This window comes from Microtus ochrogaster, chromosome 6 (assembly GCF_000317375.1).
Source record: "Microtus ochrogaster isolate Prairie Vole_2 chromosome 6, MicOch1.0, whole genome shotgun sequence".
Taxonomy (NCBI): Eukaryota; Metazoa; Chordata; class Mammalia; order Rodentia; family Cricetidae; genus Microtus; species Microtus ochrogaster.
The window spans coordinates 52,848,994-52,868,728 of record NC_022013.1 but is presented as its reverse complement, the minus strand read 5'-3'; the positions used below and the strand labels follow the sequence as shown (position 1 = coordinate 52,868,728).

The 19,735-nt window shown below is 48.1% G+C and overlaps 2 protein-coding genes across 4 annotated transcripts in view; both read right to left on the bottom strand.

Annotated features, from left to right (window-relative positions):
* Positions 1–289, bottom strand: part of Sh2d4b (SH2 domain containing 4B) — a 59,124-nt gene extending 58,835 nt beyond the window's left edge. The window contains exon 1 of one of the 2 annotated variants that reach the window (XM_013346827.1): positions 92–289. In XM_013346827.1, coding sequence (XP_013202281.1) covers positions 92–289 — 198 coding nt within the window. The remainder of the gene's footprint in view (positions 1–91) is intronic. The other variant, XM_026779906.1, reaches the window with a different exon arrangement.
* Positions 290–15,570: 15,281 nt separating this feature from the next.
* The window catches only part of Tspan14 (tetraspanin 14), a 54,140-nt gene continuing 49,975 nt past the window's right edge, over positions 15,571–19,735 (bottom strand). For both annotated transcript variants that reach the window (XM_005348581.3, XM_026779916.1), the window contains exons 8-9: positions 17,702–17,821; positions 15,571–17,172 (exon numbers count right to left, since the gene is read on the bottom strand). In XM_005348581.3, coding sequence (XP_005348638.1) covers positions 17,101–17,172; positions 17,702–17,821 — 192 coding nt within the window. In that variant the 3' untranslated portion in view covers positions 15,571–17,100. The remainder of the gene's footprint in view (positions 17,173–17,701; positions 17,822–19,735) is intronic.

Below are 19,735 nucleotides of genomic sequence, written 5' to 3'. Positions count from 1 at the left end.
AAGAGTTTCAAATCCCCCATCTTTTATAACATTAGTGACCATATGAAAGAACTCAACCTGGACTCATAAAGGTTTTTACCTCCCGGGTGACTGCAAGCCACATACCTCGCTTCACCTTTGCCGGCCTGAGGCCTTCTGCCTGGGTCAGGGTGTCCCAGGCCTCCCGCTCCCTCCAGCGCCGAAGCTGCTCCTCTCTCATCTTGTAGAAGAGGATGTGCTTTTGCACATCACTGAGCTCAGCCAGAAGCTCGGGGTCGATGTACATGTCGTGCAGGATCTGCTGCAGCATGACGCTGGAGGGGACGCACGCGGGAGCACAGCCCGTCAGAACCGCAAGGCCAGGTAGATCCCCAATCCAGGAGTCAAACTTCTGTTCTGGGTCCTCACTTTGGGGCCACTCCAGGTGTCCTTTCCTTATATAGCATCTTTGCTGGGACAGCAATATAGAACTAAGCAGTGATAACTGAGGAGCTGAGATGCGAACTGGAGGCAGGAAGCAATCTAGCCCTAGGTTGCTTGCTGGTCATTGCATTTCTGCTATGCCTTGCAGAGTGGCTTCATCTGGGGCTCTGGGACAATAAGGGTCCATACCTCTACTCAGACCCAACCCTGCCTGGGCCAGTAGGTGTCAAGTGATCTGTTAGTGGAAGGTAACGATGACACCAGCTGTATCAGTGACACTGGCCTGGCCAGCTGAGAGCTGATCCCTCCCCTGCAGATAAGCGGGGGTGGGGTGGGGGGGGTGGGGAGGTGGCTTTGCTTACTAATTCCATGCTTGAGCCCATGTCAAACAGAGACCTCTGGAACGGTCAGAAGCTTCTGCAATGCCCAACTCCACACTGCATCAGCTTCACTGTGGATGGCCTTTCTCCTCCTATGAGGAGGGCACCTGGAAGACTCAGACACTACTTTTTAAAGTGCCTCGTGGAGGGAAAAACAAAACAAAAGAAAACAGAAACAAACAAACAAAAAACTTCCCTCCTGTCTGTTTTGGCTCCAAGGTAGAGAACAAAATGGAATCAGTGGAGGCAATAGAAGGGTTGTTATCAGGGTTCAAGACCATAAAGCTGACATCATGTCCACTTTCCCTGAGCAAACTTTTTTTTGCCTTTTTTCTTTTTTTTAAATATTTATTTATTAAAGATTTCCGTCTCTTCCCCGCCACCGCCTCCCATTTCCCTCCCCCTCCCCCAATCAAGTCCCCCTCCCTCCTCAGCCCGAAGAGCAATCAGGGTTCCCAGTTTTGGATGCTCAACTTACTAGACCTGAGCAAACTCTTAAGCTCTGCTTACACTTACAGGCAGGCCTCTCCAGGGGGCCGTTTGGGGAGGGGGGTTGTTGTTGAGATCTTTGTTGTCACGTCCTTATTACCACAAGCAAAATTGCCTTTGTGCCTTACTAGGAGCGTCCTGGCGTCTGCTTTGAGGGAGTCACCTCTGATTGGCTCAGAGAGGAGTAGGAGTTGCAGAGACCAGAGGCTCCCCCACTAAATTTGAGTACAGAGCTACTCCCGGGGCCCTTTACAGGAAAAGTCAGGGGAGGTAATGCACGGGCCAGAGCTATCCAGCCGGTGGCTGCACCAGCTTCCCAACCAGAGTTCAAACAGGACACCTTGTTGGTAGTGCAAAGTTGCAACCCTGTCACGGAAAACAGGCAGGTATAGGATTTGTCACTATGAGCCGGTCGGATTTGTGGCCTTTGTGTCTCCCCTTCCTTGAGTTTTGAAGGTAGTAGATCTCGCAACCGAGAGTGATGGGAGGGACTAGGGAAGGAAGGGAGTAGGGCAAAGCAGATTCTTACCAGCTAAGCCCACAGGGTCCAAAAGGCACCCTCTTCTCAGGTCAGCCCCCGAGTCGCTGTGTGACTCTGAGCTGAAACCTCTGCGCGTAGGAACTCCTGCCAGGACATACCCTTGTTCCTCACCACAGCTTCTCCTGACTGACCCCACTGGGCCCACCCCCAAACCCTCCCCCTCCACACACAACACCCCCGCCCCACAGACCCGTGGCTGGAAGCTGTCTTCCCCAGCCTACCCCTGCCTCTGATGTGGTTATTTGTGTCTTTCTCCGTGAGTGCGTTGGTTAGTTTTTGGTCAACGTTACACAAGCTAGAGTCACCTGGAAAGAGGAAACCCCACGAGAGGAGCTGCCTCCAGCAGACAAGGCTGTGGTGGGCAAGTCCTTTTCTTGAGTGCTGATTGCTGTGGTGGGGGTGGGGGCGGGGCACTGTGCCATTCCTAGGCAGGTGGCCCTGATCTGTCTAAGAAAGGTAATTGAGCGAGCAGGAGGAAGCAAGCCAGCAAGCAGCCTTCCTGGCGGATCTCTGCTTCAGTCCCCGCATTGGCTTCTCTTGGCGATAGAGTGTAAGACGAAATAAACCTTTTTCCGCCCTCAAGTTGGTTTTGGTCAGCGTTTTATCGCAGCAATCAAAAGCAAACTAGGACACTGGTGAACTGAAGGCAGAAAGGGCACAAAAGCATCCAGCCTCTTTCTGCGTCCCCAGATTCCTACCAACGGGGGATAGAGGGCAACAGAGCACACTGTTAGGAGAAGCGGAATGGGCCGGCTGTCTTGAAAGTCTAGGGTTCCAGTCCTTTGAAAGTGTTGGGGACTCTAAGAGTCGAAGACTAGGAGGAATGACCGCAGCTAGTGCTACAGGGGCTCTCTCTGAGGGGGGGGGGGGTGTGCTTCCTGGCAATCCTAGGTCAGTGGGGCAGGAGGTCAACTGACACCAAATCTATGGACCTGACCCAGCCGCTGGGTCAGGTTTCTGGAACACTAAGGGGTCAGTTCCGCCACACTGGGTGCCACCTGCACCCGCATTCACGTGTCCAGCAGGTAGGGTCCAACCTGGCACGTCCCCTGTCCGTTGAACTGGACCACAGTCCAGGCTTGGATCCTGTGGTAAGGATGCAGGAGCATCCTCCGACAGGTTGCGATTTGGTTTTATTTTTCAGAAGCCAAGTGGTGCATTTCCTGTTGCACACTGACACAGTTCCTTGTGGAGCAAGTCAGTTGTGCAAGTTTCTGGAAACCACCTGGATGTCACTCAACTGGGGAACATTATTGCTGTCACAAAGAATGATGACATCAGCTGTCTGGCAGAGGGGAAACATCCAGGGCAAATAAAGTGAAAAGGCAAAAACGTGGGATACTGTCCACAGTCTGGTTCATTTTAAAAATGTGTCTGGACTCTTGGGAAGTGGATCACACGGAAGATTTCACATCTAATTGTTTAGCCCAGCTACTTGGTTTCTTCTTAGAGAGTAGGGGTTATTATGAGTGAGACAGTCTTGAATAACTCATGACTAAAATCAAATGTATTTCAAAATTCCTAAAATGTGCTTCACAAACACTATTCCTGGACATCAAACCCCATGAAGCTCGCGACTAGATAGAGCCCCAAAGGTCTAAATGAGAGTCCTCCCAGGTCCCTTAATAGCCGGATCTGCACTAATGGCCCCGCCCACCAGTCTCAGCATCAGTGGCTTTAGCCTGCTGGCCTGGGCCAATGACTGCCTGATGGCTCAGGGAACACACCAATCCCTTCTCCTGAGGCCTCAACATTGGTTTATCAGTCTGCCTAAGATCCACTTGGCTGCTCACCTAATCCCAGTCTTGGTTCATATAGATCCTCTTTTTGCTATCCCAGAAATCAAACCCAGGGCTTTATACTTTCTGGGCTGTGCTATGGAGCTACCTTCTCTGACCAGCTCCATTTGTTCCCTCCCTGAATGCCTGATCCTTCCCGTCACTTCCCCTGAACTTGTGTGTTTCCTTGGCATTTAACTTTGTAAATGACAATGTTACTTACTGATTCGTTACTATGTGTTTTGTCTGCCTCTCTGGTAGGTAATAAGCAACCAACGGCAGGTGCTTCCATCTGCTTCACACGTAGAAAGAACCCTGCAAAGTGATGCTGGATAAACATCTACAGAAACGAGAATGAGACGGGTTCTGTGCTTAATGCACAGAAAACCCTGGGTTTGGTCCTCAGCACCATATATACCAAAAGTGGTGGTGTGCAGCTATCATCCCTGACCTTGAGCAGCAAAGGTCAGGACTTCAGAGTCATCCTCAGCTATTAGCAATTTTAATAACAGACTGAACTTCGTGAGCCCGTGTCTCAAAACAAGGGGTTAAAAGATAATGAGGCAAGAACTGACCAGAGCTGGAATAAATGCTGTGTAGTCCAGCTGCTGGCCACTTAGACCCAGCAGTCATGGGCAGATGGGCTTTGGTAGGTGGATGAATGGCACGGCCCTAAGCTACTTGCTCAGGCTTCCCAGTCATCCCTGACCATATGGTCCCCAACAGACAGTGATGGTCAGAGGACTCCATCATTCTAGCCACAGCCAAGCCAATGACAGCAACCATTGAAAGAGTAGCTATAGGCAAGCTCTCCATCCACCTGCCTCGGCAAACTCTCACTTGAGTGCACTGGGAATCACAGTTGTATGGTTCAAGAGCCCTGTGAAAGTCAACAGCAATTTCTGCCTCATTACCACTAAAAATAATGAGGAACATAGGCAGGCAAGAGGGCACATGACTATAATCCTAGCACTCAGGAGGCTGAAGCAGAGAGCCAAAAGTTAGGTTACATAAAAGACCTTGTCTCCAGCAGGTTGGGGAGGTAGGAAAACCATTAGTGTCCCTGCATGGATGGGCAGTAAACACTTAGAACATCCTATGTAAAAAGCAGATCCTGCCCAACATAGGAACCAGGCATACAACACAAAACACTAGGAACAAATTGAACTTCTTGGGGTGGGTAAGCAACAAAACGTAGACTTCTTTGATGGGAGGAAACCTATCTATGCTTTAAGGTGGCCTGGGAATATGCCACATTCACTATCAGTAAGACCCAATAATGGTTCGTGGGTGCTGCAGAAGCTCCTTCCACTCCTTCAGCCAATAGCCTTTAAGATACCAGCCCAGTTGGGCGTGGGCTCTTTCACTTTATAAAGCAGCGGTAGCCCTGCGCTCTTTCTTGCTTCCGGCTACTAGATTCTGTTCCTGGTCACACAGAGGGCTGTTGTCTAGGACAGTATTCTGTAAGTTTTCCCCTTAAATAAATAACCCTTTTATTGATCATAATTCCAAACTGGTGTGGGATTGTTTTGTGATTTATGTCAACACTTGGCACTTCAGTGTGGTCCACTAACTCTACATAAAACGTAAGAGGGCTTGAAAAGGAATTTAGACACAAATATAGAGTTTAACACAGCTTTCTGCTGTTTGCTGGCAGCTGCCGAAGAGAGATTTTCCTGATTCAGCAGCTGCAACAGGAAAAAAGCGACAGTTTAAAAATGCCAGCTTTCTGGGCTATGCTCCTAGCATGACCTCTGGCTCTTTTGGGAGATCAAGCATTTGGATGGGGGTTGTGGGCATCGTGCTTCATGTGGCTTGTTTGATGGCAACTTGGAACAGCTTGGCAGTGGTGGTGCACACCTTTAATCTCAGCACTCGGGAGGCAGAGGTAGATGGATCTCTGTGAGTTCAAGGACAGCCTGGTCTAAAGAGGGAGTTCCAGGACAGCCAAAGATATACAGAGAACCTGTCTCAAAAAGTAAAAATAAAAGAAATACAGGTTAAAGTAAAGCCACATAAAGATGGAAAATACACAGAGAATCTTGATACTGTATGTTATTATGCTCTCTTTGAATTGTTTGCTGAGGAAGGAGCAACAGCTGCTAACAGATATTTGCTTATAAATCTGCTGAATTAATCCATCAAGATATTTGAAGTCAAATATCTTCAAAATTGAAGTCAAAAGGTATGTTACTTTGGAGAAGAGATTTTGCTTTTGTTTCCACAGAAAATGAGAGGCTGTGGGTTCATTATGAGTGAAGAAAAATCAGATTTGATCAAGGAAGACCACCTGAGAAATCTCCAGTAGGAACAGATGACCCAGAAATCTGAGTTCTACATCCGGAAGAGATTTCAAGACTGCTGCCTGAGATGATCAAGACTCAGAGGATACTCCAGTCAGGACTTGATCATAATTCAAATTTTTCTTTAGGTCTTCATAAGATTATCAGTGCCCCCAACCAGCAGGAAATAGCCTGGCATACTACATCCACATTCCCAAATAATGGACTATGGATATTTTCCTTTGTAAAAAAAAAGGGGGGGGGGAGGAAATGGTGTGGGGCATTCTGTATTATATCAATTATGTTTTAAATAAACGCTGATTGGCCAGTAGCCAGACAGGAAGTATAGACGGGACAACCAGACAGGAAGTAGAGGCGGGGCAAGGAGAACAGGAGTATTCTGGGAAGAAGGAAGCTCTCTCCACCGCAGTCTTGCCCAGACACTGAAGAAGGAAGATGTGACTTGCCCCACTGAAAAAAGTACTGAGCCATGTGGCTAACATAGATAAGAATAATGGTTACAAGTTATAAGAGTTAATATGGGGCCTGAGCTAGTGGGCGAATCAGTTTATAACTTAAAAAGATGGAAAAGTCACAGAGAGTCTGGATTATGTATATTATTGTGTTATTTTTGATTTTTTGACTGTGAAGGAGCTAAGTACAGAAAGATATTTCATTATATGGGCTGCTAAACATGTATATTATAAAGGTATCTTGACTTCAGAATTTGGGTCTAAGGATATGGTGCTTTGGAAAAGAGGTTTTCGTTTTGTTTTCACAAAAGATGAGAACCTGTGGATTGCCTCTTGCCTCCAGGCAAATATAGTTTTATTGTCCAAGGGCTCCTGAAAGGTCACCGTGAACAGCCTCTTATTGGTTAACTCACATTTTGATTTAACCCATTTCTATTAATCTGGATATCACCAATAGGTCATGGCTTACTAGGAAAGATTAAGCATGTCTGATCTGGTGGCTCTGCTCTCTTTCTTCCAGAATTCAGTTCTGTCTTCTTCACCTACCTAAGTTCCGCCCTATCAACTAGGCCAAGGCAGTTTCTTTATTCATTATCCAATGAAAACAACACACAAATAGAAGGAACTCCTACACCACGGAAAGATGGAATAGTCAATAAGGTGTTTGCCTTGTAAGCATGAGGACCTGAGTTCAACACTCCAGAATCCACATTATTAAAAGTAACAATAAAAAAGGAGGTATGATGCACTTGTAATTCCAGTTTTAGGCAGAGATAAGCAGATCCCTAAGGTTTACTGACCAGTCTAGCTTTCTTGCCAAGTTTCAGGCCAGTGGAACACTAGATCTCAAAAACAAGGTCTGTGTTGGGACTGGGGGTGATGGCTTAGTGGGTAAAGGCAGTTGTCCATTTGTCCCCAGTCCTTACTTCTGAGTTCAACCCCAGAGCCCATATGGTGGAAGGAGAGAGCCAACTCCCAAAAGTCACCCTTTGAAGCCATACACACTTTGTAGTGTGCACCCACCCACCCACACACTAGAGAGGAAAAGGGAGAGATTCCAGCATCAAAGCTCAGAGTTGTAGCCAACCAGACTTGCATGCAGCTGCATAGCCCACAGGTCCAGGAGTCCTCTCTCATGACTCAGTTTCCAAGAACAGTCAAGTCATTTCCGTTCTCATTAACTGGTGACAGAGAGTGTGGGTAAGTCAGGCACACACAGTGACTTGAGAGCTCAGTTCCTGATTCTCCATGGAGGGCCTGCCTCTTTGATATGCTGAATCAAAATCACCATGGACTGAGGTGACCAATTGTCTCTGCCAAGCAAGACCAACACAGTCCTCCAAAGTCTGTGTGCTAGCTGTGATTCCAGTCCGGGTTCATCTACAAACATTAGGGAAAGTTGGCTGTCTTGTTTTGTTGTTGCTGTTCTGCTGGTTGCTAACTGTGGCTGATGGCCTTCAGCCTTTCTTGCAGGACCAAGGTCTGTGTTCACAAGGGAAAGAGTCTGGCCCATTGCAGAGACAGAGATTCCAACTGATCACCTTAGCAACATCAAGACCCTCACTGGCTTCCCAGATTACTACTCCCCATTATTCTTCCCTACATTGGAAGCCTGTAAGCCATTTTTTTTTCTGTTTAACCAGGAGTTTGCCCTTTTCCAAGGGACACCAGAGACACCATGAAAGAATCATTCATTCTAGAGAAGGCACATCACCTGCTCCTAGGTGATCTCTGTGCCTGCACCCGGCTCATGGAAAAGGAAACCCTGGGTCCTCAATGTAGAGGCATTACTGAGTTGGCTGTCATCTTTCTATCTGATGCCTGACAGATAGGACCACCACTGCATCCATGCTCCAGAAACCCCTCCTGCAGCCCCAATCCTGCTCATCAGAAATCACTAGTCCCTCCCATCTTCCCCCAGCTGAGGCAGTTTAGCAGCAGCCCTAAGTAGCCAGCAGGCTGCCCTAGAGACACCCTTTCATAAGGCTCTTCCTGGTCTCTAGCACTCACTGAAGACCAAGCAGTATTCTGTTTTTCCTATAGCTCTTTCCTGTATAGAAGAGTAACAGGCACAATTCAGGCCCCACCAGACCCAGGTCACCCTGGCCAGAAGTGACAAGCTCTGCCCTTGCCTCGGAGTATCTGGGAATTCCAGTCAGCCTAACCTTCCTGCTCAGGTTAGGAAGCCACAATCTAGGTCCTGTTGGATACAGCAACCAGGAATGAGCTACCAGTGTCCTCAACCTACCTGACCTTCTTTTTCCTTTTAAAAATCATCTCATGTTTATATTTGAGGACGCAGAAGTGAATGGTGGATTCACTACTAAACCCTAGGTCTCCCGGAGTCATGACTTGGCACCACCTATGCCCTCCCACCTCATCCCATTCCCAGCTCTGCTTCTCAGCTGTGTAGTCTTTCCAGACCCCTAGAGCGTCATATCTGCAGCCAGTAAACCATCTGTCCCAACCTGGACAGAGCCCACAGCCCAGATGGCATGTGAGGACGCTACTTGTGGCCTCCAGGCTGGGTCAGAGGCTACATGAGATAGACAAGCCCCAACAACTTGGGTCTCCAGTTCCCACAAAGGGACTTGGGGAATCTTCTTCACTTCCTTGAACCACAGGAGTTGAACACAGACCACCTGCATCCAATTTTTGCCTCTCGCCCTTCCTTTTCTGCTCAGTCAGACTTCTCCCACCCCTGAAGTGGTGGAATGTGAGCCTAGTCCTTTCTGACCCTCACTGCTTCTAACCAGCAACAAATAGATGTAGGAGGTGGAGCCACAAATGAGGAACCTGAGTCCTTGGGAGCCAGTGGAACATGGCATTTACAAGCCGGTCCTCGAGAAGCCACTAGGACCTGTAAAAACAGCAGGAAATACACACAAACCTTTTTCAAATCCATTCTGATTTGGGGAAGTGTTTAGTGGCTAATCTTCTGACTCAAATCTTTTTTTTTTTTTTTTTTTTTTTTTTTTTTTGAGACAAGGTTTTTCTGTAGCTTTGGTGCCTGTCCCAGAACTAGCTCATGTAGACCAGGCTGGCCTCTAACTCCCAGAGATCCGCCTGCCTCTGCCTCCTGATGGCTAGGATTAAAGGCACACCACCACCGCCCAGCCTGACTCAAATCTTATATGAGTTCCCAAACTTCCCAAACTTTCTGTCACCTGAGACCTGAGCTCCACCGGAGTATCTGACTCCATAAACCTGGGGGACTGCTAAGTCTGTAATTTTCAAGTGACTGGCATGGGGGACCACACTGAGAGAACCATCTTGGAATTCCAGCACTTCCTCCCTCTTTGCCAAGGACAAGGTACTCACTTTCTGACCTTTATTAACTCTATGTTGTGTCAACATGGGCCTCCAATACCTGCTGAGGCCCTTTGATCACTGATGGTGACCTGAGAGTCACTGTCACCAATAGGGAGAGAGGAAATGCTGGCTGTAAAACCATTTATGACACTTTCCAGCTTCATGACATCTGCAAGTTCCATAATCTAAACCTGCTTCCTCTTATATAAAATGGAGGGTCTCGTGTCAGTATCCTCTTCCACCTGCTCCCTCAAAACTCAAGAACAATCCTGGAAGGGGGGAAGGGGTAAAAAAGGCTGTGAGATCCAAAGGTCAGAAAGGATCAGAGTGGCAAACTGCCTTCTGAATATGACTGGACCACTGTACTCATGAACTCAAAGCATCTGGACATGACCTACACAAGATCAAGCCAGTCAACACTCTAGCTTGGTGGGAGGGGTGCGTAGCACCACCCCTTACCAAAGCGCTACTGACAGCTAATGGCTTCTTCCCTCCAGGGTCAGCTTTCTTGGAGGGGTTCATTCCTGCTATGTTGGCCACTCTCCATTGGGGTGGCCCCACATTCGTGAGAATTATGAGCAGCACAAACTGGACTTGGTGGGTTTAAAAGAAGTGGGGGAAGATCCAAGAGGAGTTAGGAGGAAGAGTGGAGTGGATATGATCAAAACACATTGTAGGAGATCATCAAAGAATAAAGGTGTATTTTAAAATATCTGTCTGCTGGCTGTAAGAATTTCATTGAAGGGAAGGAAGAGGATTCACCAGCCAGGGGCTGGGAAACCCCACATCACAGATTCTTAGAACATTCACTACAGGTTCTACTCTGTTCTACAAAAGTCTTTACGTGTCCACAGTGGCCAGGAATTTTTGTCATCTACAGAGAAATGAGGTAAACACATCTCAAAATGCAGCTGTGTTCAAAAATCAATTGCAACATGGGTAGTGCAAAGAATCCTGAAGAATTGTCAGGAAGAGGTGCAGAAGGGCTAGGCAGAGGATGTTCGAGTGTCCTGATGGGTATCAGAGAGAGAGAAACGTTCCCATCTCTGGAGGGAACTTTCAGAGTAGGCAGCTGGAGAGCCCTAGTTCTCAAGACCACCAAAGTTCTCCAGCAGAACCACTTCTCAGAGTCAATGTGATATAAACCTGATTCCTGGATTTGGCCACTGGTAGACAGAAGGTTGGTTTTGGGGTTGGGGAAGGTGAGTTCACAGCTAGGTATGCAGAAAGCGAGGTGTCTGCAGACATCCAGGCACTGAGTGTCACTCATGGCCTGAACCATCCATATACACAGGACCACCGGCACCCGAACACCTTCCATGGTCGTTGGCCTTTACCTGGGATGGCTAGGGATACCAACCACCTGGGGTTCACCATTCACCATGAATCAACAGCTCCTTTGGATAACCTGCCTGTGTCCTATTTGAAAGTCAGCTCTGCAAGATTAGTTAGACATTTGGAACAAGCAAAATATCCTGGCTGTTACCAATAAAAACCTATGTCATTTAGGACACAATCCAACAGCTTTCCGAGTCTCTAGACTTTCATTATCTTTGAGGTATTTTACAACTATGCTGTAGTTACTGCAGACTTATTCTTGTAGATAGATGTACATATAATACATCCAGACGGGACTCAGCAGATACCCTTTCTATTGAAGAACCGTTTTGGTATTGCTTTACTCCATAATGCTTCGTTGTGGTCCTCCTTTGAATTGGTTGTTAAGCTTTCCACCTCCCTCAGTTAATGGACTGAAATTTAAAACAATTTCACATGTGCTTATTTACATGTATGAATCCTTTAAAAATACTGTCCTTGGCATGGGAAGGAGCACTGACTCTTGGAGGTGAAAAGACTCATCTGAGTCCATGAAATATAAAACCCTACCAGCTGTCAATCCCATGCTTAGACAGGTGTTCCATGCCTCTTTCTACATCTTCAGGGACGGGTTACTCAGTCCCTCAAAGAGGCCACTGCAACGCGTTCCATATGGCCCATGGCTGTGCTAACTTTACATAACAAACACAATCTAAATGGGGATAACATCACATTGATTCATCTTGCTGAGAGGTGATGACTGTTTAGGACAAAGGGAATCTAATTCAGACTTTTTTATAAGAGCAAACGGCTGAAGGGGCTGGGCATGGAGGATGAGGATGCAGGCCCCAGCAATGTGGCTGCAGAGGAGTGACACGTGGTAAGACTTCACATTCCCACTGCTTACAGACAAACACAATCACAAGTGGCACATTTGACCTGACTTTTCCTGGCTCTCTGCTAAGTTTTCCCCTATACGTTCACACCAGTTTTTCTTGGCACCCAGGAAAGTGCACAGCAATTCACTCCCTGGTTTGACAGTGAGAGCCTGGTTATTCATGGAAGCTGGGATGAACACGCTTTCCCACTGGAGTGGGATCAGATGGGGTTCCCCAAGCATGCAAACATGATGACCTGTCATTCAAAACACATCAGCTAGCACTAGGCTCCACAACTACACCTACATTCCAGCTCTTTCCCCTGCGCACCCTAAGCCCCTGGAGAGTGGGAGTGCTGGGGTTCCCAAGAGGAGACCCCAAGCTCCTGACCTCCAGAGGGAATGTCCTTGCCACCTTCTCACCCTGGGTCCCAAAGCACTGCTAATAAGGCTCTGGGGACCCAGGGAAAACTCCTTTACTTGGGTGGCTTTCTGGCAGGATCCATACTCCTGTAGGAACCAGTGCGCCCCCCCCCCCACTATCCTTACAGCACAGAAAGCAAAGGGACCTTGAGCTCCAGAGCCCTGCTGAAGTTCCCAGCAAACCTCAAAGACTCATTCCTAGAGTGACTGACATGTGACTGGTTCCTTTCAGCTTACCACAGAACTCAAGCTGTAGGACACTCCTCATGGCTCAGCTGGTAGCTCCAGACAAACAGCCCAAGGTTAAATGTTAAAGCCTTCACCTACCTCATCTCATTTAACCCTTGAAGTACCACAAGGGAAGGAGCTACCACTCCTAGGTTACAACAGAAGGAATGCGGCATGGCAGCTGGAGACATTCACCCACAAACCGGCAGTAAGTAGTGACCTGACTGGGCAGTCAGCCCCTAGAACTTTCTAACACGTGCACACCTGAAGTCCCTTAAAAATATTTTATAAATCCTATTAAGTTATGTGAATAACAAGTACTGCAGTCCCCCGCCTTGGTGAATGATGTGTGAGTATCTGGGTACACGACACACGCCTATGCGTGAGTGTAGATGTGGCAGGTAAGGCACATCCCATATATGGAGGTCAGAGGACAAGCCCTGGTGTTGGTCCTTGACTCCCCTCTTCAGACAGGGGTTCTCTGTTGTTCTACTGATTAGGCCAGACGAGCTGACTCACAGCTTCCTGTGAATTTGCCTGTCTGTACCACATATGTCCTGGCAGGGGCTGTGGGGTTACAGACATTTGTGCAAACGCAGGTTCTCCAGGCTTACAAAAAAAAGCCCCTCTGCTCACAGTAGCATCTCCCCAGCCATTCTGCATGTTTTTTTGTTTTAATGAACACTTTTAAGAGCAAACATACCCACAGGAGGATGAGGGGAAGTGAGTGGCATTCCCACTGCTCACGCCCCAACTGACAGTTATTTCTTAATATGTGGTTGAAGCCCCGTGAGCAGTCAAGGGGGGAGGAGGACAGTCCCTCCTTGACTCCACAACCATGAAGCCCCACGATGGAGACTAGAGGCTGTTTTGAGGGAAGCAGGCCCTGCCTCAGCCTCCAACAATGGAGACCCTGTGGCAGACAGAGAAAAGGAAACCAGATCCCGCTGACATCACTGAGTCCCTTGGATCACGCCAACCCTGGAACTCACTCCACCTCTGGACTTTCCAGTTTCAGGAGCCAAAACCCTCCGCTCATTGTTCAGGTTGCTTTAGCGGGGTTTCCTGTTACCTGGAACTGCAAACATAATCCCCTGAAGACCAACGTCCACTCGCTTGTGGCATATGGTACAGTGGATAGCTTGGCCGAGTGAATGCGCCACAGATCAATACCCTAAGTAAAAGGAACCATAGAAAGCTGCAAAAAAAAAAAAGATCCCCGTTTGGATGATGATCCAGAACATTTTCTGGAAGGATCCTTAGGAGTGGGTGTCTTCAGGCAATAGAAAACATGCCTCTCGCTTCACACTCTATTTAGACAGCTTTTACATATGATTTTAAAAAATGAAATTTAAAAGTCTGAGGTGACAAAAATGATGGTCTAAGGTGATAATTTAGTTTGGTAGTCATTAAGCTATGTTTTTGAAGCCCCTGCTGGGATGTGAGGTACAGAATACAGAAGAAAGCCAAGTGAAGGAGTTTTTGTCTCTGAGCTCTGCAGAAAGTGCTTGTATCCTGCCACTCCAAAGAAAGCACCCCCACTGCTGGTAAGGGTCCCCAAAACTCAGACAGCATCCACTTAAGGGCATTCTTTAACTCTTTCTCCCCTCAGTCACACCTTAGCCCCAGGGCTTTTTGTTGCTTTTTAAAGATTTATTTTATATATATGAGCAGCTTGTCTGCTTGTACATATGTGCATCATATGTGTGCCTGGTGTTCACAGAGAGCAGAAGAGGGTGCTGGATCCCTTGGAACTGGCGTCACAGGTGGTTGTGAGCTACCACGTGGGTACTGGGAATCTAACCTGGGTCCTCTAGAAGAGCAACAAATGCTCTTAATTGCTACATCATTTTTCCTGTCCCTAGTGCCACTTTTATAATAATGCTCATTTCACATTTTCCAGAGGATCCTTGGAGACACCAAAAGTGACTGACTAAAAAGACAGTCCTTTTACGAGGATGAAGGGCAGCTCCTGCACACTAAATAAGCTCAGCTCAGAAGGCTGGACAGCATCCTTCTGACTTAACACAAGCACCCCAACTAAGATCATGATGGGAGGTAGGGTACCCCACAGTTCAAGGCTGACAATGTGGTACCCATGATCCTCAAGGACACAGAGGAATGTAATGCTGGGTATAGTGGTCTATTATTTGTATTTTAATAATGTTTGCTGAAGACCAAAGGCAAAGCTAAAGGCACTAGAGGTCAGGCAATGGTGACACACACCTTTAATCCCAGCAGCATTAAGGAGACAGAAACAGATGGATCTCTGTGAGTTCAAGGCAAGCCTTGGCTACACAAGATCAATGCAGAAACAAACCCATGTGGTGGTGTTCCCACCTTTAATCCCAGCACTAAAGGGAATCTAAAATGAGAGTAGGGAGAGGCTCTGTCTGTTTGGTTGGCAGTCACCCAGCCTTGGTAGAGGAAGACTTCTCTAGTGGCTTGGCTGCTTTGCTTTTCTGGTTTTCAGGTCGGACCCCAATTTCTGTTTCTGGGTTTTTATTATTTGTGCTTCAATTGGGACAAAGGCATGGGCATACACGTTCTCTACCCCTCACTTGTCAGTGGAGGAATTTCAAACAGTTCTTTCACCTCTGAAGCTATGGGCCAGGAAGCTACCAAGTGGCTCCCCATGCCGAGGCTGCGCATTCCTCCCTCTGCTGAGGAGCCTTCCAAGGGCAGCAGCCCAAATGCTGCCTCAGGACCCTCCAAAGTGTCTCTCTTTGGAAAGAAAGTATCTGATTCTGCACTGTCTAGAACAGAAAACCATCCAAAAGCTCACACAGTAGTGTCCTTTCTGGAACCATGGCGCACTCTTGTCCAGATGGACCATATTACTAGGGTTAGATTAGAGATAACTGAGAATAAAGCCTCTTCGAGTTCTGGAAAGGAAGTTTTTACAGTTCATGCTTATAGCTGAGGGTAGCAAAGCATCAGCCACGCAGTTTCAACTGTCAGGTGCACGTGAAGGATACGGGCACTCTGTTAGGATATACCATAACTACTGTCACACCCGATGCCTCAGGTCAGCTCAGTGGCTCAATTTATCACCAAAATGCTTGAAGTGGGTTTTTTTTTAATAGTGATTCCAAACAAAAAATGACCCAAACAACATTATTAATATAAAGATATATTCCATAAAAGAGTTTGGCAGGTCAAAGAGAAGCATCACACTTCTAAAAACACAAGCATTCTTCTTCCTCTAGTCTATAGAGAATTATTTAAAAAACTATAACGTCATCATCATCATGAACACACACCCACCAGTATACACCACACTAGAATGTACACCTCGGCAAGTAACTGAAGGTAGGCACTCAACCCCTGAACGGTGAGGACAGTGAGCTACAGAGAAGCATTAAAGAGGAGCCCAGCCCAAGGGGGACAGACACCCGGCGTGCCTCAGGAGTACCCAGTACTTAAGACACACATCATTTTCAAGAGCAGCCCAGAACAGCACTGACAGTGAACACAATGGCAGAAGAATGGCATCTGGGTGGAGGAGTCATCATGGGAGTTAGAAATAAGATGCGCTGAGCTTCTGTACAGCACCTGGTGTCTGCGGTTCGCAAGGGCCTGGTTGCAGAGTATTGCCCTCCAGGGACAGCACACTTTGGGCCGCTAGCTGTATGTGGTCGTGAGAGGAACCTGGTTTCCAGCTAACAACTAGGAACTTGGGATCCCGGGGGGCAGCGGAGAGAAAGGTCAATCACGATTCAAGTCCTGGTGGCAGTTTCAGTAGCACCGAGACCAGAAGACAGTGAAGCCAAGCAAGGGTGCATGGAGGGAGTGTGGACTGGGAGGGGGGGCATGTCACAGCTGGTTCTTGAGACACTTAGGGAACGGAGAAGGACAGCTTGGCAACAGACACTGGGTAAGGCTGCTGAGAAAAGAACGCTGGAGAGAAGAGGCAATGAAGACATGGTGGCGGAACACTCTTACCCCTATAAATAACTATTTACATGCTTTAAGAACAGGAGAGCTGGCTCTCAGCAGGGCTTAATGCTATGGAGACACGAGGCTGTTCTACCCTGGGAGAGCAGTGTAGGCTTGGAAGGCAGTGGCAAGGTGCTTCCCTGGGACTGGCTTTGGCTGGCTCAGGCTTACTTCACTTGGACATGGCTGAGGATCCTGCAAATCCGTGGCATGTTCACACCACCATGAACCCTGTTGGCACTCGGGAACCCACTGGACCACTTTTCCTCCCCTCTATGATTCTTGATCCGATGGAGCCAGAAGTTGTCCTCAACCTGCTGGTCCAACACAAATGCTCCACCCACAGCAGATAATAGTAGAGCATTACTGAGTGGGTAGGGCCTGTAGATGCTCTTGGGCTCCAAGCGGGCCATCAAGCCCCCCTTGCAGCCATGGGAGTCATCAGTCCTCAGTTACTACTCCAAATGAAGCCCACTTCTGTCTCTGGGCAAACCCCTTCAGAGATGCCATGTCAAGCGTGGGCAGAGAAGGAGCCATCGTCTTCAGCACCAGCAAGAAGAAACAGAGAGGTCACATCACACTGTTGCCGAAGACAGGGGTCTGACTGTGGGTGGCTTCACCTCCACATGTGGCTCAGCTCCACTTGCTGCCTCTGCTTCTCAGAAGTGATGGCCTGCCTTCACTGCCTCGATGTCTGAGATCAGGGTCCTCGCCAGGAAGATGCCGAAGATCTGAAACCAAAGCCAAAGGTGTCAGCGGTGTAAAACAAGGGCAGGGAGCAGAGGAGCTAGTGGGGACTGCTGGCATGGACTCCCTCACCTACCCTACCAGGTCAAAGCGCAAAGTGAGAAGAGAGCTTGAAGTAGCCCAGGGTAGGCTACTGCATCCTTCAAGCATGGAAGAAGTCAGAGCAGGAGCCACAGACCAGAACAGATGCTCAGACTGTCTCCAGGGAGTGAACACGCCACACACCATAGGAGGGACCCACATATTTGAGTGCTAGGTCAAACTGAAAAATAACATCAACTGTTCAGAACCAGCTACCCAGTAGGCCTCATTCCCAAGAGAATAGTCTCACAGCCATGCCCTGATGTCTGCAGGCAGGAATGTAGGGAGGGGAGGAGGAGGGGGAGGTTCTTCTACCTAAACAAACACACACTTGGGAGACGTGCTTGCTTTCTCCCCCTTCTAAGTTCTAGGCTTCATAACTGAAGCCAGTGTCTGAAGTTATTTTTCTGGACACTCTTTCCTGGGCCATACCTGCAGTAGTGAGATGGCAATAAAGACGCCAGCCACAATGTAGATGTTCCTGGGGAGCCAGCCTTCCAGAGCTTGGATGCATCCCTTTGTAAAGATGAACTCGTCCCACTTGCTCTTCAACTGCAGAGAAACAGCACAGTGGCCTCAGCCTGAGCACACACAATCCCTGCCTGCCCCCAGAGAGCCTGGCTCCGGATGGGGCAGGGCAGGCACAGCAAGTGGATGATGGTCTTGGGGGGTTGAGAAGACACAAGAAAAATCCTGCACGAGAAACACACTCCAGCTTCAGTCTAGACCTCTCTCGGGGCCTGCTGCTATTCCATCTATCACCGATCTAAACGACAGCTCTCCTCTGGGAACTCAGTCTACATCCCCAGGCTGGAGACAACAAGGGCACGACAGCCAGAAGATGGACCTGGGCTCAAGTCCCGGGTTACCCTTGAATTTGAGCTACTGTGTCCTGACATTTAGTTAGGAAATATAAGGTACTGATGAGGAAGGGGATCCCAAGCTTTCTCAGTTAAAGAAGTTGGCAGAAGAAAGGTCAGGGGCTCTTTAGATTGTGTCTCCCACTGGTAAGCTTGGCTCTGGGAGACAGAGTCAGCCAGGCCCCCATCTACCAATCCTCCTGGAAAAGCAATGTATGGAGATCCTATAACAGCACACAGCCAGCTTGTACTACCTCATAAGTGGCAATCAGCCACAGTTTCCTCCCTGTCAACATGGATGAAACATCAACTCATGCCAGGGGCACTATGGGATACGCTGTGCCATACTTGCCCTCCCCCCCACCTCAGATTGTGACTGTATATGAAAACGGGTCTTTGCAGGTAGCCTAGGCCATCAGGATGAGGCCTGGTCCTGTCCGTATTTGAGATGTGTACAGAGGCAGACCATGTGAAGAGGAGGAAGAATGTGAAAACCCAGAAGATAGGCCTGGAACAGCTCCTTCTTACGCAGCCCCAAAAGTTGACCCAGCTGACCTCATCTTGGCCTTCTAGGTTCCAGAATCGTGACACAATAAATGTCTGTCTGTCACTGAGCTCCCCGTCTTCAAATAGAGATGAGATCTTTAACACGAAAGCCAGGCTCCATACAGATGCCTCTCTCTGGCTTTGCCCATTCGGGATGCCAAAACAAAACAGCACAGTGATCCAAGACAACAGAAGTTCCTTCCTCTGCACTGCAGAGGCTGCAGCCTAACACCAAGGCACCAGCAGACTCGGAGTCTGGGGCTGAGTTCCAGTTAAACAGTGTCTTCTCGCTGAATTCTCACATGCCAGAAGAGGTGAAAGGCTCTTGGGATTTTTTTTTTTCAGATTTATTTATGTGTGTAAGCATTCTGGCTACATTTATGTCTTCACACCCTGTGTATACAGTGACTACAGAGGACAGAAGGCAGCATCCATCCTCTGGAACTGGAGTTACGATGGTTGTGAGCCACTACATGTGTGCTAGGAACCAAACCCTCTGCAAGAACGACAGTGCTCCTTATGTCTAAGCCATCTCTCCAGGCCATACAAGCCCTTTTAGTAAGATCAGAAATCTCTTCGCTGGGGACTAGGCTTCAGCTTGTGAATTCTGGGAGATAAATACCCACCAAACAGCTTGTTCCTATGAAACTAAGGTTAACAGATTCCCAAAATACAGATCAACTGCCCTAGTGTCCAAGATGGATTTCTCCGTTCCGAGACACCTCCTCTTTCACAACAGCACCAAAACCCGCCAGAGAACAGACCACAGTAAGGAGGGTATGCCTTTGTGGCTATCTTAACACATCAAAGCCCTCACTCCATGTGGTCTGTAAGAAGCACTGGGTTTTAGTCTGCCCTAATCCAGGCATCTCCCTCTTGCTCTTGCCTCCATGCAGAAGCTGGAGCAAGTCACACACCCCACAAGCCAACCTTCTCCTCAATTCCTGTACGTAGATAACCCTGCATAGCTTCTGTTCCCAATTCTATACTACTTCTAATGCAGTGAGAGGGTTAGTAAAACAAGGGTCTTTTAGTCACAGGGCTTTAAGTCTCTCCCTCT